General features: G+C 41.5%; 1 protein-coding gene across 1 annotated transcript in view; it reads right to left on the reverse strand.

Annotated features, from left to right (window-relative positions):
- Positions 1-2751: 2751 nt before the first annotated feature.
- Positions 2752-17738, reverse strand: part of CCDC57 (coiled-coil domain containing 57) — a 33902-nt gene continuing 18915 nt past the window's right edge. The window contains exons 11-13 of the mRNA XM_074160016.1: positions 10901-11023; positions 10390-10543; positions 2752-3155 (exon numbers count right to left, since the gene is read on the reverse strand). Coding sequence (XP_074016117.1) covers positions 2932-3155; positions 10390-10543; positions 10901-11023 — 501 coding nt within the window. The 3' untranslated portion in view covers positions 2752-2931. The remainder of the gene's footprint in view (positions 3156-10389; positions 10544-10900; positions 11024-17738) is intronic.

A 17738-nucleotide genomic window follows, 5' to 3' on the forward strand; every position in this document is an offset into this window, starting at 1 on the left:
CGCCGCCGCTGCTGCTCTGCGTGGCGGTCGTTCACCCCGGCGGAGCGCGGCCCCGGGGTTACCAGAGGGCAACGGACACGCCGGCCGCGGATGCGCTGCCCCGTGCCGGGCCCGCTCCACGGCGGAGGGGGAGCGGAGGGGAGGGGAGGGGGGGGTGGAGGGGAAGGGGGGGGGGGGTGGGGGCTCGGCGCCGCGCCCCCCGGTACGCCCACCTCGGCGACGGGCGGAGGTGGCCCCGCGTGCGGGCGGGCGGTAACTTACACCCCTCGGTTTAGAGCGAAATGGAAAGAAAAATCTCAATCTTGTGGTGCATCACCCCCCCCGCACCCCCCCGCAGACCCCCGCGGGCAGCACCTCCACCGGGCTGAGCCTCCGCCTTTACCCGTATGCTCCTCCATACTATGATAGTTTTTCAACCCTTTGGGTAATACCAACAGTCAGGAATTTCCTCTGATTTACCTCTTCAGTGCCCCCCCCCCCCGAGCGGCTGGAACGCTCTTTTATTTTTATTTTTTTTAGAGGCTCTTCTTTCTTCGCACAGCTCGTAGCAGCCTCGTCACCGCTCCTTCTCATCCGGATTTTAAGAATCAGTGCCCAATTGGTTAAATATTTTGGTTATAAGAGTGATATATGAGGATTTCCTTCCCCCCCCCCCCCCCCCCCCCATATTTCGTCCACGCTCAGCCCAGCCTCCCCCCGCATGATCCCAGCAATACGTTCCCGTTATTTGTTATTACGCACACTTTAATTCTCAGCACACTTACATGTTCTTATAGTTGCTCTGAAACAAATGTACAAAGATCGAACCACTTTTTTTTTTTTTTTTTTTTTTTTCTTTTCTATCACGAGTACAACAAAAACCCAACGCGGAGCTATCGGCTCCCCTTACCTACAGCTGCCTGAAGGAAATCTGTTTCTCAGGGAAACTGAATAAATTAAAGTTGCGTTTCTGGCAAGAGGGTGCATGACCAGGCACGCCAGGTGACATACTGGGGGGAAGGGTAAAAAAAAAACCCCTCAAATAAGCAAAAAAAACCTAAAAACCCTCACAGAAAACTATACAAAGGCATTTCTGAAGCGTGCAGCCCCTGAGCTTATATTCGTGCTGTAAGGAACAGAGAGGAATGTTTTCCAGGCTCAGATGCAGCGTTACAAAGATTATGGAACAAACTGCTCTTTTTCTGAAGTGCACACGCTGCTTTTAACACCTGTAAATGCACAGAGTCTCACAGCACTGGAATAACTGGGCGTCTCCACGGTCCGGTATTAAACATGGAATTGGAAATTAAAAAAAAAATTTTTTTTCAGGATAATCTACGGCTATTAAAAACTTTGGAATTTACACATTGTGTTCTAGAAATAACCAGTGAGAGCTGTAACTGGTGTGATCTGGGCCAAAATTCCTGTACTTGTAAGAAACCACTATGCTTTGAGCTACAGAAAGAGCTCATTCAGGGCCTGGTTCAAGGGAATGCATCATGTTGTTCCGGCTCATGAACAATGTTAAACGTTGAATCCAATGACAGGATTTTCAAGTAATTAAATGTTTTAGAAAGAAGCTCACAAGGTCTCTCAGGCCTCATGTTGACTTGGTAACATCTCAGTGAAATTTATTGCAGATTTAACATCCGATTATAGCATCATAGCGCTTTTGCACTAAAGCGAAACGTTTTCAGCAGGGAGTAGAAAAATAATTATTCAGATTCTCAAAATGATTACTACCACATCGCCTGATGCCAAAGAGTGCAGCTGTCTGCAAAGAATACTCGGAAAGCATTTCTAAAACGCAAAGCGCTACAGAAAAAAAGCCCCCATGGGTAAGTAGCTCTCTTCATTAATCCTGTCTAGATTCTATATGTTTTTAGCAGCAACTGAGAAGTATTATTCACTTCAGTGATACCACTCGCGGAATCGCTTAGGTTGGAAGGGGCTTCTTGACATCATCTGGTCCAGCCCCTCTGCTCCAGGAGGGGCAGCTGGAACAGGTCGCCCAGGACCACATCTAGTTGGGCTTTGAGTATCTCCACGGATGGAGACTCCATAACCTCTCCGGGCAACCTGTTCCAGTGCTCGACCATCCTCGCAGTAAAAAAGGTTTTTCTTGTGTTTTTCATGTGCATTTCCTTTACTTACAGTAATGTTCGTCCCTGTAATATCCCAATATACTGGAAATATTACAAAAATACACTGATTGCTTGTTTCAATGTCCTGGCGTCCTTCGTGACTGCACAGATATCCCTCATTACATCACAACTTGTTCAAGTTTTCATTTCGTCTGCCGTAAGACATTTCTTCCAACGCTTCTGTATGATTCCAAGTGTTGCTAATGAACATGGTTTTCACTGCTTTAAGCTCTCTGCATCCTCTTGGTAAAGAACAATATAATTACTGGTGTGACAGTAAAAGTTTAGTTTTATACTCTTGCGTGCTGCCTGAGCAAGTGGAAAGAGCTACAGAAGAAGAGAAACAATACAGATTCAGGTGTAGTCTCCTCAAACCCCTTTCTTTCAAGCAGAAGGGTAGCTGCACAGGATTAACAGTTGCATTGTTAATTATAAGAAGGTTGAGGCACCCCACTTCTAAGCTTAAATCACATCTACAGTTTCTCAACAAAATATTTGCTAAAGACCTCCAAGCCCTGCCTAAAGGCACAAAGCTTTACATATGTATTAATTGGGCATTTCTAAATCCATGATGCAAGCAATATTTAACATATATAATTAAAATAAATCAGTATTAACAGTGCAGACTGTAATCTCACATATTAACCCTTTATTTTAGAGTTCACAGTATGAAACAGGGTGTTTTTTCTCTCTTCTGGTTGCAAACGCCCCAACTCATAAAAACAGAGCTGGTATTCACATCTGATTTATAGACTTCAAAGCAAGTTAATAGCAAGTGCGGACCTGGAACTTGTTGCCAACAAAGAACTCAGTCTCTAATATTATAGTTGCGGATTTTTGCCATGTTAGAAGAGATTTTTGGTTTTACGGGATGAGCACGAGACAAATTCCTGGTTTTTAACTTCTTCTGAACTTCCAGCCTGGTTCCTCTGACTGTCAAATCTGCAGCTGGCATTTCAAGTTTATCCTTGGCTTTGATATTTTGCTGAGATTCTTCAGGTTGCTCAGTCAAATGTGTAACTGCAAACTTCCCTGCTCAAAAAAAAAAAAAAAGAAAAATACTTTGTAGTTATGTTTTTATTTAATTATGAGTCTGGATAGCTGAAGAGAACTGGGTTACTCTTTTTCTCTAAATACATTGCTGCCATAGTGCCACATCGCCAAAGTCTTATATTGAGTGAGTAGCAGAAGCATTTCTGGACACAGGAGGCACAGAACCATCCTTGGTAAAATACATCAGCGTCTCCTGCTCAGTCCTTGCTTCATCTGTACCTGTTCCTTCTCCATCGGCGTCAGGCTGCGTAAGAGAGGAGGAAGGAAGAGAGCTGGAAGGTCGGTGTAAGCGTTGAAGTCAAGCACTACTTACCTGTCCCCCTGGTTTTAAACATCATTTTAAACATCATTTAAACAACATTTTTACAAGCTTACCCTTCTCTCTGTTGTGAGAGAACATCTGTATCAATCAAGGCAATACGAACACACTGGACAACACGGCACAAAGTCAGACCTACCTGTTCTCGTATTGTGAAACGGTGACAAAGTAGTTGGCTGCAATAGTTTGATCTGTTTCAAGAAATCACCAGCAGCTGTAAAAGCTGCAGCAACACGTGTTTGGATACGCACAATCCAAAGGGCTCAAAGGCAATTCCATGTGCTTGACAAAGCTGCACTATTACCATTATCTTCTGGTGGTTTTTTTTTTTTAATATATATATCTTCTGTTGCAAAGGAAGGCATTTACTGTGGAAATCTTCAGTTTTGTTGTCTAAAATACCTGTGTGTATGAGGGAGGACTAACTCAAAAAGTAACATCTTTGGTTGGGAAGCAGGGAGACTGGTCTCGATACCGATCGCAGTCCATCCCGCAGCCTCTCACATAATTCTCTGAAAACCACTATCTCCAACTAACTGAACTTTAGTCTTATCACAGGTTTCATTAGGTAAGATAAGTGGAATTGGTCAATCAGAGTATTCATTGTAAGCTATGGGTAATATTTACAGGTTCTCGGCTCCAGCCACCTAATCCTTATTTTTCAAGGCACTGAGATTTTAACTTTAGGTTTTCTGTGACAAGCCAAAGCAGAGAGCGGGAGTGGTGATAATACACTTGCGATAACACTCACTACAGCGTTCTGTACTTGCTGAATTTTTAGACCGTGACAGGCTTCAGTCCTGGGTACTATTTAGTCACAGAACAAGACTAAGAGGTGAACAAAAAGGTTAAGTTTTCATAGTCAACAGAGCATGGTAGAGAGCCCAAACAAAATTCTACACAGAAAGAAATAAAAAACATTCTTGAATTCTGGAATGAATTAATCTGTTGAGGGTTTATAGCTCCATGCAAAGCACGATGCTGTAGCCAGTGTCAAAACATGACACTTTTCAAAATAATTTTTATGTTCAGGCTTAGCTTGAGCCAGCTCCAGCTGTTCACTCGCGTATGTGCAATCTCTGCACTGAGTCACCTTGGTGGCATTTGTTTTTACAGGTGGCAAAAGCTCAACGGACTCTTGCGCTATTGATGCGAAATCCCGTTGTTCAGCTTGCCACCTAGTGGCTACCTACGGATGGAGAAGATACCAAAGGGGATGCTTGAGCCCAGGGGAAGACCTTTGGGTGTATTTTCCTATCTGGAAAAAGGACTTTAATCATTATAGCGCACTACCCTAGATCTCTATCACATCTAGCAGGTAATAAGGCAGAATTTCAGTGTAGAACAGCGCAGGCAGCAGTGTCTGAAAGGTACTGGACACAGCTTCAAGGATCATTTTGCTCAAAATGGGAGCAGGAGCTGCAGCAGAATGAGATTACCTCTTGTTGGGGGTCTAACCAACAGCAACGAGCAGATCCATCAATAGCACACGGGCAGCACTGCTTACAGACACGTTGGTTTTGGAAATACTCCCTCAGTTTTGAAGGGTCTTTTGTATTCAACCAAGGGGACGACTTTCAGAAATAACGTGCAGATCCAAATGGAAAGTAACCGAGCGCCAACGCATCACGCGCATCCCTTGCTCTGAAGTCTTTTGTATGTTTGTCTCTTGACATTAGTAGAGACACTATAGTTATAACTAATAAAGGCTACTTAGGTGTTTGGAACAACAACACAGAACACAAGCATTCTACACCGTGATTGTAAAGTTTTGGAACATCAAAAATCCACGTCAACACAGAAATTTAAAACCATAAAATTGCAAAATTGTAAGGTTAGTTCTACAAAACAGAAGAAGAGAAAGAGCCAATACCCCAGAATTAGAAATGCTATTTAAAGTGAAACATCCTAAAAGAACACTGATTAAGGACCTTCAGATGTTACTGGTTCTGCTTGGGACTGTTCATGTGTGTGAAGGACTCGAATAAAATCAGCACAAATATGGACTGTGCAGCAAAATTTAATTGCAGTAGCTTGGTTTTCATGAACAAACAGTGAAAAAGCACACCTAATTCACAAGCCTGTAACTTACTTTCAGAAGTGACCTTGGCAACAAGAGCTTGTCAGATTATAGTTAAGAGCCTAAACTGCTTTTGAAATTGGACTTAAATGTTTAGTGTATTGAAATGCTTAACACATCTTCTATTTGATGTGTGTTAACTACAGTCAGAAATTAATATTATTTATTTATTATATTTTTTTGGAACAAAGAGATACAGGTAGACACGTTGTATAAGCAAACTGAAATTTTCCCAGACGGAAAATTTCATCTAAGAAACTTGTCACTAGATATTTGCTTATGGCTAACAGTGTTCCTGAAGGAACACCAACTCAAACAAGTTCCTATTCAGGAGAAGAACATGTAAGTGAAGAAAATGTAACTAGGGGATTAGTTAATATTTGTGAAACACTTCAAAGATGAAGTTTTATGTAACGTAGAAAAGAACTCATGAGTCTTTCTCTGATTGGAGCCAGAATGAAGCCAGAGCCAGAGCGCTCTTTCTATTTGTTAATATTTTACCAGATTCTTTCTCTGGCCAGCTTTTTACCCACATGGATTGCTCTTAGAACTGTCAGTGATGTCAAAGCTGTTGAAATTCTGTCTAGTGTGGAAACACTTAAGATAACTTTTGATCCATAAAGTGTAGAATTTCAGACCACAGAGCTTTGCAAGTAACAGTAACAATGAGAACTATATTAAAAGAAACTCCCCTATCTAAGTTCAAGTAGTAAAACCAGGAAAGTTACTTTGCCTCAAAGCAGCTCAATCTCCTTCTTTGTCAGGCTACAACGTGAACTCCAATTAACGTGCCCAGGACACGGTTCTGAGTATCTCTGGAGATGGGGTTTCTCCAAACCTCCAGTGGGATCATCCACCACAACGGGAGCCCTCCTCTGGCACGGAAAACACTGAGTTTCACCTGCCCCAGAAGTGTGTAAAACAGGTGACCAGTGGGGACATTCCGAGCGCGGACACTCGTACTCCCTCCACGCTGATCCCAGCCCCTGGTGACTCAGGAGACGCAGCTGATCAGGAGCTTTTCACATGGCAGCACAAAGCAGCCTTCACAGTTTTGGCCAAAACTCCAAGCGCAGTCTCACAGTTGGACTTCGATTGGCGACGTTTGCCTGCCTTTCCAGAAAAACTAGGAAGCGTCTCCAATATCAAGTAAAAACTTTATTAAGCTGAATGACTCGAAGAAAAATAAATTCCAGTTTTCTACACGTTTTACAAAGTTTCCCTTCCTCCTGCCTAACATTTATTCTAAAATCAAAAAAGGTCCTATAGCCCACAGGTGACTAGAGAAACCCTGCCAGTCTCCCACCTGCTCTCAACCTCTGGGATTGGGCATATAGAAAGGAAAGAAATACAGAAGCGTATTTCTTACTAATACAGCCTATGTATGGAACACTGATGCTTTTAATATAATCGTGGCCTGTACCTGTCTACCTGAGTAGCAGGATCTTTTTCTTTCAATATTACAGAACAATAAAAACACCTGAAGAAGGACCCTGTGTTCCTTCTAAACCCTTTCTTTTTACTTATCTGCAGAATTTACATACATGTTATTAAATCCATCTCATTCCTACACTACAAAGTGAAAATTAGCAGGTAGAGTAAGGAGACAACATATTAAAATATCTCATTCTGACTTGCTTGGAAGCTTCCACAAGTTCTGGATTCGATGGTGAAATGAATATAACAAACACTGAATTACTGAAGCGGACAACATGTAGTCATAAACACTCCAAAACACATCGAGGCATTGAATTGTGTCATATGCTGGAAATACAGCACATTGCAAGGCTCACATGCCATGCCAACCAATTTAAGTCCCAACAGGCTGTTTTGTACATGAAAAAAAAATAATGAAGCTGTTCAACAGGTTCGGAAAAATCATTCTCATACTACAGTTGTTTCTGTTTCACCAGAAATGCCCATAACACACAGCTACCGGTGTGACAGATCTGTACGGAGTTGAACTTGTAAAAGAGATGTTGGAATAAGCAAACTAACTTGCTTGCTTTGTTGCAAACCATTTTTTGTTACTGAGCTTTCAAGTCTGTGTGTGCGTCACTTGTACCTGAAAGCCCAGCACCGAGTCATCCCCTCTTAATGGCGGTTCTATCCGCTGTAACCGTGTGTTTGACGAATGTGTTAAATTCAAGTGAGTGGTTTTAAACAGGAAAGATTGAATTATTTTTTCCACAGCTCATGCATGAAAATTAATGCAAGCCTCTGCTAAAAACCAGAACTCCTTGAAAATTTTGTATATTGTGCTCTGAGGCGACGCTCTTCCGAAAAAGAAAGATTTTGCTTTCACGGTCTTGTTTTCTGAAATGCAGTATTCCGTATAGTAGAATTAAAGATACCATGGTTTCCTGAAGGAGAAAGCTAAGCAACATAAAAGAGTTTTTCAAAGTCCTATTCTTGTAATGCAGCATTTCAGGGCCGGCACGTTTGAGTAAGAAGCTCCACTCAAGTGTTTTTAGGCTAAATCTGGATAAAGAGAACAAATTGAGGTTGTTCTCAGGAAAATATCATCCCTTATTGACGTTTCACTTGTTTCATTGTTGGCAGTATTATCTTTCCCTTTTGCTATTCTCCCCCCTCTAAATTTTGGGGATTTGCTAGATCCCCAAATATCTACAGTAAGTTTTGCAACGGTGGTTGGAAATTTCTAGACATTAAGAAACTGATGTCCTTGTAAGGCTGCCAGTGGTGTTGCATCATGCATCCAGCAGCATGAAACTGCATGGCTCTATCAGTAATGTTTCAAAGACATCCTTTTGCTTATCCTGTCAATATAGGCCTGACCTGAAATACTCCTTCTATTTCAGTCCCAACCCCACAAAAAAAGCACGCAAATCATGACTGTCAGCATTACGTCCATTCCAGTCCTACAGGTCTGTCAATGCACATTACTTTGTCCCTGCAATGCACCGCTGTTGTGAATAAACACACTTGTAATCCATTCTTCATTTTGAAAGCCCTTTTAAATATTTTTTTTTTCTCGTGTGCTGCCAAAGACGGTTCATTGCATCTATACACCGGTTTAAAAATAGATGTAATGTAGGTTGGAAAGGATCTCTGGGTGAAATGTCACAGTACTTATCACTCAGAATGCACAGTGACACAACTCGTGTCCATTGCCTCTTCTTCTCGCTGGGCACCTGTAAGAGTCTGGCTCTGTCTTCTCAGAAACCCCTCGCTGGGTAGTTAAAAAGCAGAAATCAGAGCACCCAGCTCTCTAAACCTCTTCTGGTGTGACGTGTTCCAGCACCCCAGCCATCGTGGTGGCTCCCCACTGGACTCCAGTTTGTCAATCCTTTGTCCAAAACTGGACACAGCACTGCAGATGTGGCCTCAAAAGTGCCAAATAAAGAGGAACAAATCACTTCCCTTAACCCACTGGTTGCATCCTTGCTCCTGAAGTCTGGTATGTGGTTAATGGCACACAAGCATCTATGTAATGGTAACAGGTCACTATTAATATAAAGCTCACTATTAATATAAAGCTCATTTGAAAAAGCTAAATGTCTGCCATGTTACTCCACAGCTGGCATCGGATCTCAGGAATAATGACGATGATAAAAATAATAATATCAAAACCAAAAAACCAAACAACCCACACAAGCCCTTCAGCGTTGTAAGAAATAACTTATTGAATGCTATGCCTTTTGTTAAAAAATAAAGATCACCTTTACTTGGAACATTCTGGAGAAATGTTTGTCTGTCTATTTATAAAGACCTTTAATAAAGAAGAGTACGATTCTTCTGGGGAACATACTCCATTAGTAGTCATCCTTAAGTTTTTCCAGTATTATAATTTAAGACCATTACTTTTTGTCCCATCCACAGCAGGTGTTATAACAGTTTTCCAAAGTTTTGCTGATGAAGATTTACTTCATGAACAGGCCAACGATTTGGGAGACATAACATTAATTTGCAATACCCTGCTCAACATAATGGCTACCATTAAAAAGTTCCTTTACAATTTGCCTGTGAGGTGGCTACACTTTACTGCACTTATCTTACAAATGGTGCTTCTGCTAAAATTTCCAAGAACACGTGGTGCTTTTTGTAGAAGTATAACACTGCTTAATGTTCAGTCTGTGTCCTAGGTTCTACCTTCTCCTCTCACCCTAACCCTGATACTGTCTGATATGGAAGGTCCAGACGCTGTCTCACATACAAGAATCTGTGTCTGCTTTTATTTTTTTATGTTCTGACTTGTTGCACTGGACTATAAAATTCTAATGAATAACAACACCTTGTTCACCGTGTGCCCACAGCGTACACCACGTTATGCCCATGATCTCACTTTCGGCCTTTAGGTCTCAGCACACTAAGCAGTATCATAGCTATTAACCTGCCACAAAAATAATGATTAAGCAAGGATTTGCCAAATTACAATTTGATCTAACAGTCACTCGGCAACACATGAAGCATGCAACTCTCAGATAGGCACTTTCATATCTGCCCCAGATAACGTTTAGACTGTGTCAAAACAGAAGGGTATTTGCATTTTCCAGGAGTATTCAATAAAAGGGGAGAAGCATTTGCAACAGCATTAAAACCAGAGAGCGTTATGGCATTCCTCTTAATTCTTACTTCAGTTGGCAAAAGTGAAATTCCCTTCCAGTAACTCATTAGATCTTCAGATTCTGATTATAGGACTGTAACAACAGTAGCAGAATCCATTACCATACTTCAGTTCTAGAAGAGTCAAATACTGTGACTACTTTACAAAGCACGCTTACCTTGGTCAGTGTTCTTTTGAGGACTGAGTATAGAAGGGCTTGATCTCATTTCTAAAGTTTGCCACATACCTTGGCAGAAATCACATGCTTGAGATGAAGAAAGCTGGACCTGCTGGGCTTGACCAGGGTTCTGCCCAAGTGGCCGACTTTGGCCGATCTTTGAGGATCTATCTGCCTTTCGTTGCTCTGGCCCGTGATTTTCAACAGAGAAATCTAGCTGAACCTGTTCAAATTCAAACACAGTCTTAAAGAGATACTTACTTTTCACATCAAAGACATTTGAAAATTGGTTAAATCTCACAGGGGCATCTTGGTCTTCAAAAGACAGAAGGTTTCAGTAAGAGGCAAGACAAAAGAAAATTATTATTTTTAACTGTGAAAGGTTGTACGAGAAGATTAATTATAACATCATGAAAGTGATTGAGAAACCCTAGTTTATTAAGTGTTAACAAATATTATTTTGTACAGGGACAATGCATAACTTAAAAAAAATAGATATTTTTAAGTCTTCCAGGAGATGACTGTTGAGCAACCGCAACTGAAAAAAGCAAATTACATTGATGATAAAACTGCACTGTACCTTGGTGGATGGTATTTCCTTTTCTTCCCCACAGCTGCTTGGAGCTTCTGCTTCCTTTAAGCTAGGGCAGGCAAGTAGAGAAGAGATCCTTGAGGGATGCTGTGGCTTTGCATACTGCAGCTCCTAATACGAAATATTACATTAACACAAGTAACTTATGATCTCTAAAAATGACACATTTATGGCTCAGTTTGCTGTCACACTGATAGATTTAAAATAATAAGATATAAATAGTATTAAACAATATTACGTTCCCTTTGGATCAACAGGGCCAAAATACCCTCTTGATAAACCTCTTACTAAACCTGTTCAAAATCCACATTTCTTGCTGCTGTTAGTACCATCCTGCTTGTTACTTAAGTTTATATTGTCAGGGTCATTCTTTTGTCTTTTCCCATGATTAAATTACAGAAGAAAAACTCCCAAAGAAGTCCTAAAAAAAACCCAAATAAAATAAAGCAGCTCTGAAAAAATAATTTTTCAGCAACTAAAAAAACCTAATTACCCCACAAAATTTCACCAACTTTCAACATGTAGCGATTAAAGCGAGATTTGATGAAAAGCAAACTCCTCCAGCCCTGTGAAAGGAGATAAAAATAAAACATCAAAGTCTTTTGCTATGTATTTAAGAGCAAAGAAACAAAATGTGAGTCCATCATACAAAGTAATTGACACCGAAATTCCTGTAGTAATAAATTCTCTGGTTTTGATAAGGATGATAATCTCAAACACAGGAGCAAATGAAGCGTGGCGAATAAGAGTGATTACCTAGAAGAAAAACACCCAAACTAGAACACCTTCTTTGGAAACTTGACCTGGAGCTCAGCTTCAATGCAGAAGTTGAGGCCTCAGCAGGTACGTTCTGGGTAAAGAGCAGCCTGGAATGAGACTACTGAAGATGAACACTCTGGGTACCTGTTTGTGTAGACATGGCACTTCAGGGCATGCTCTAGTGCCCGAGATTTTTGGTTTGTGTCTGTTTGTGGGTGGGTGTGGTGTGTGGGGTTTTTTTTTGGTTTTTTTTTTGGTTGGACTCAATGATCTCGGGGGTCCCTTCCAACCATGAAGATTCTGTAATTCTGTGATTGTCCAACTTTTTAATCTGGACAAATTCCAGCAGTAACAGAGATGATCTCAAAGGTTCCAGAGCTGGAAGGATCCTTGGCGACAGCCACTTTACCTGTGACCTCCAAGCAATCCATGCGCTGAAGAGGTTGGACTATCATTCCTGGAGTTTAGAATCATAGAATCATCTAGGTTGGAAGGGACCTTCAAGATCATCTAGTCCAACCATCAACCTAACTCTGACAAAAAAACCATCACTAAACCATGTCCCCCAGCACCATGTCAACCCATCTTTTGAACACCTCCAGGCATGTTGCCTCAACCACTTCCCTGGGCAGCCCATTCCAATGCTTGATGACCCTTTCAGTGTAAAAATTCTTCCTAATATCCAACCTGAACCTCCCCTGGCGCAACTTGAGGCCATTTCCTCTTGTCCTGTTGCCTGTGACTTGGGAGAAGAGACCGACCCCCGCCTCTCTACACCCTCCTTTCAGGTAGTTGTAGAGAGCGATAAGGTCTCCCCTCAGCCTCCTTTTCTCCAGGCTGAACACCCCCAGCTCCCTCAGCCTCTCCTCATAAGACCTGTGCTCCAGACCCCTCACCAGCTTCATCTGGAAACTCACAGTCAAATGCTACCTCTCCAAGAGCCATGGACACGTTGTATTGTTAAAATCAATTTATTCATACAAAAGCAAGAACAACCTTTAATGATTTAAAAAAGAACGTTGGAGAAACCAGATGTCAGAAAAATAGCAAACACAGTACCTAGCTCATTAAAAATAAGGCAAGGAAAGATTAAGTTCTAAGATGATTTGGGAAAGAAAAAAAAATTAAAGAGGTGGAGAAGAGAAAAAAAATTGTCAAAAATGTGGGCTTGAATTGTTGCAATTTGGCCCAGATCTGGAAATTGCTTTTACATACGTTTAGTATAAGCATTTAGCTAATCCTTTTCAGACCTGTATGAGAGCACTGCACAGATGAAACAAGCAGGCCACGAAAAGTCTATCCAAATGCTTTGCTGGACACTAATCTCCCTTGTAAAACTATTACCAATGTTAGAGTTTAAGAGCTTAAGAAACAGTTCACTGAACTGTGCCTTTATGTTAATGAGATGTTCACAGGCATCCTAAACAGATGACATATCCACCAGCATGCTGAGGTGTTCCACAGCAAGTTCTCCTGTTGGCAGACCACTTCCCATGCTTCCCACACACTTCAACTGCCTCACCTATTTCCTTCTGAAACCCCACAAGAGGGAGATCAAATCATATGCTCAGGACTATGTCACCTAGGACCAGAGTTGACATTTTCACCTTGGAGTTTTACAAGAAATTTAAGATCTCCTGCTCCAGAACTAGCCCATACCACTCTCCGGTAAGATGCATCGATACGCCAGCGAGGCTGTTTATTTAATGCTCCCCAATTCTCTTCTCTGAGGACCTTCCTCATGCTACAACAAGATGCTAATGCTTCTTGTGACAGTGCTGCTGTGACAGCTCTTTCATCAGGTCCTCAGACTGTCCATGAAGAGCTGCAGAACAGTGCTGCATTCCCAGACCAGTTCTCATAGACCTCGAATAATTTAAGCCTTCCCAGTCTCAAACCCATATGGCTTTCATTATGGTATGTTCTAACAAGTATTTTTGATACCTTCACTAATACTTTTGATGTCAAAAGATCTTGATTAGATGAATTTGGTTACGATATACCGTATTCTCTAGCTCACATTGCACTTACCTGACTGACCTGTTACAGTTCTCAATTTTTGTTATCTTAGACTACCGGCTATATCTAAGGAAGAGTAAGTCTCCATTAGCTCTGTAAAGGTACACCAGATGGCATCCTCAGTTTATCACTGTCTGATGGATGGTTTACAATGTTTGCTCACGCTGCAACCTTTAAAACTTCTTCATTGACTAATGGGCAGTAAAGAAGAACAGGGGCTTACTTTCACTCAAGCAATCTGTTCAAATTTGGTTCTAATTGGCTCTAACAGCGTAGCCTTTTGGACTTCAGGCAACCTTTCTCTATCAAACAGGAGTGCCCCTCCCGTTGAATACCTTCTGTCAGGAAGGTGCTTGAATTTCTCTTAGCTTCTGTGATAGGATGTCCAAACAGAGTTCTTCCCCGCCAGCTTCCCTTAGGATGTATTCCAAAATGTTGCCATAAATTCAATCTGAGAGAATCACCTTAGCAGAGAAACACGTGTACCCGTTTTCTTCCCCAAATATATACCTTTCCAGGCTGAAATACAGCTGCATACTTCAGATGCTTTGAGAGCCTTTCCTTTCATATTCAAACACTTGAGCCCTCCAAACAAGTACTACCTGTTTTTACTACTATTCTTTATTGAAGAGAATAGCAATCCTGTGCAGAAGCTGGATAACTGTCTCCAAAACGCTGAACTTGACCCTGTCAACACTTGTTCTCAAATTTAGTTGCTGGATTATCTTTGCATTTCAACTTTTTACAATATTTTCTTAAATCTACTGACCCACAACTTTTTGTAATTAGTCCAGCTAACATACCTCACGGGTATAATTACGTGGCTAATCTGCAGAGCTGTTTTCCTTCACAGGAAAAAAAATCATCTATTTTCAGCAGAACTAAATTGCAAATTGAAAGCGCATGATCCCCAGACATATAACTGGTTAAATTAGTACCAGTTGAGTCACTTAAACACCATTTATCTAATTTATAGCACTTATTCTAAGCAAGTACAGAGATTAATATGTTTTTTTTCTTTAACACCATCCTTGTTGTGATGTAAGAAAAATAAAATATTCATTAGAATCTACTTCCACTGGCTCTTTTAAGAAAGTCACCTTTGCTATTCAAACTGTCTGGCCAGATGGGACATATACTTTGTAATACACCTAGTGCAACCAGATAACATCTTAAGAAATTAGTGGTAACCTCAGGCTCAAAAAATCACAGAATGGCATGGTCAAAACGAATACGTGGTTATTCCATCTCATCTTTTTAGACTGTGTCTAGATGTAAAAACATTTAAGATGTTTTTAGAATGTGCTCAGATGGTAAAATTTTCAAGTAAATGACTGACAGTTATGATTTCTTCGTGCAATCTGACATGGTAAGATTATCTCCCGTGTAGTTTCATATTATCACAGAGTGTGTAAAAAGAGAATCCTGAAACTTCAATCTCCTACATGTTCCTGGATGAACCTTAGTAATCCACAAAAAGGCTCTCAATCTGTTCTTGATTTCAGTTAAAAGAAATAAGAATCCATAGACAGAATTAAAAATAAACAGGATCCCCCAGAGGAGATTAGCTTTAATTCATCTGATTTTTCCCCAAAGGCAGAGAGTTTGCTGTTTCAATCTAACAGGTTGGAGGCTCACTGCTTGGAAAGCACCTCAGCAGAAAAGAAACAGGTTGAACATGAGGCAGCAATGCGTTCTTGAAGGCCTTTGGCCAACAGCATCCTGGACTGCCAGCAGGTGGCAAGGGAGGTGAATTATTTCCCTCTACCAAGCACTGGTGCAACTACATTTAGAGTGTTGTGTCCACTTTTGGGGTCCCCAGTACAAGAAAGATATAAAATACTGAAGTAAGTCCAGCAAATGGCCACAAAGATGATGAGCGAATTGGAGCACAGGACCTAGGAGGAGAGGTTAGAGAAGCTGTCCTTGTTTAGCCTCCGGAAGAGACAGGTCAGGAGTGATCTTTTCAACATGTATAAGCACCTGATGGGGTGGTGGGAGGAGGTAAAGATGAATGAATGAGCCAGACTCTTCTCAGTGCTATACAGTGGAAGAACAAGAGGCAATGGGCAGAAAGTGAAGTACAGGACAGTCTGTTTAAACATAATGGGGAAAAAAAACCCCAAACCCCAACCTTCTTTCCTGTGAGGGCGATGAAACACTGGAACAAGTTGCCCAGAGAGGTTCCCAGAGGAAGTATTTCCCCAACTGAACTTTGTTAATAATTCTACTGGAGTTTTATACCTTGGAGCAACAACCTCATCATTTATGAAAGAACATTGTTTACTGCCCTCAAAACTACAACGACAATCAGCTGCTCTGACTCAATCCTCACAGGAACAAACCTGCTGATCAATTAAGTAAAGTACATAGTGAAATCCTGACTGTCGAAGTCACTGGGAGGTCTGCCACTAACTACTAGGGGAGCCAGGATTTGTCCATTTGGCTCTCTGACGAAAGCTGCAATTTAACTATTAAAAGTTGTATTTTAATTACAAAATATAAGAAACAGGTTAATTCTATATGCTGCTTTTGTACATGGAAAATGTGGTGTTACAATAATTTGGACAAGGGTGCTTTAAAATCCCACCACTGTGGATATGTGGAAATATGCTCACTGATTAATCATTTTCAAGTTTATCTTAGAACATACTGCAAATCCTTCAAATGGCCTATCGTACTTACTCAAAACTAAGCTTTATAAAACTTGTAATTCAGGATTACATTTATGCTGCATTAACACAAGTGTTTCTGAAATTCCTTGGATGAAAATCGTGGTTAAAAAAGTTAATTTTGCAGTCCCAAGTATAACCCCTTAATTAAAAGGGGTAACATCTGGCTGGTGGCCAGTCACTACTGGTGTTCCCCTGGGCTCAATTTTAGGGTCAGTTCTCATCAATGTTTTTACCAATAACCTGGACACAGGAGTGGAGTGCACATGAAGTAAATTTGCCGATGACAGTAAATTAGGAGGACTCGTTGATTCTCTTGAGGGTAGAGACCTCACAGAGAGATCTTGATAGATTGGAGTGCTTGGCAATCACCAACTGTATGAAATTTAACCAGAGCAAATGCCGGATTCTGCACCTGGGACAGTGTAATCCTGGGTGTCCATACGGACTGGGGGACAAGAGGCTGAAGCACAGCTCTGCGGAGAGATGTGGGGGTTTTGGTTGATGGGAAGCTCAATGAGTCAACAACGTGCCCTGGTGGCCAAAAGGGCCAACTGTATCCTGGGGGGCATTGGGCACAGTACAGCTAACTAAAGAAGTGACTGTCCCACTATACCCAGCATTGCTGTGGCCTCGCCTCGAGCACTGTGTTCAGTTTTGGGCTCCACAATATGAGAATGATATAGATATATTAGAAAGCGTCTAAATGAGGGTGGCAAAGATGGTGGAACTAGAGGGCAAGGCTTATGCGGAGCAGCTGAGGATACTTGGCTTGTTCTGCTTAAAGAAGAGGAGACTGAGGGATGACCTCATTGCTGCCTGAACCCTACAGAATCATAGAATTGTTTAGGTTGGAAGGGACCTTTAAGGTCATCGAGTCCAACCATTAACCTAACACTGCCAAAACCACCACTAAACCATGTCCCTCAACACCATGTCTGCCCATCTTTTAAATACCTCCAGGGATGGTGATTCCACCACTTCCCTGGGCAGCCTGTTCCAACACTTAATAACCCTGTATGTGAAGAAATTTTTCCTAATGTCCATCCTAAACCTCCCCTAGTGCAACTTACAACAGGGAGGTGCTGATCTGTTCTTTCTGGTGTCCAATGATAGGATGCGAGGGAATGGCTTAAAGCTGCACGAGGGGAAGTTTAGACTGGATATTAGGAAGAAGTTCTTCCCTGAGAGGGTGGTCAAGCACTGGAACAAGCTCCCCAGGGAGTGGCCACGGCCCCAAGCCTGTCAGTATTCAAGAAGCATTTGGACAATGATCTTAGATACATGGTTTAACTTCCAGGTTGCCCTGTGTAGAGTCAGGACTCGAAGATCCTCATGAGTCCCCCTTCCAGCTCAGAATATTCTATGTTCCTATG

Source organism: Numenius arquata, chromosome 17 (genome assembly GCF_964106895.1).
Source record: "Numenius arquata chromosome 17, bNumArq3.hap1.1, whole genome shotgun sequence".
NCBI lineage: Eukaryota > Metazoa > Chordata > Aves > Charadriiformes > Scolopacidae > Numenius > Numenius arquata.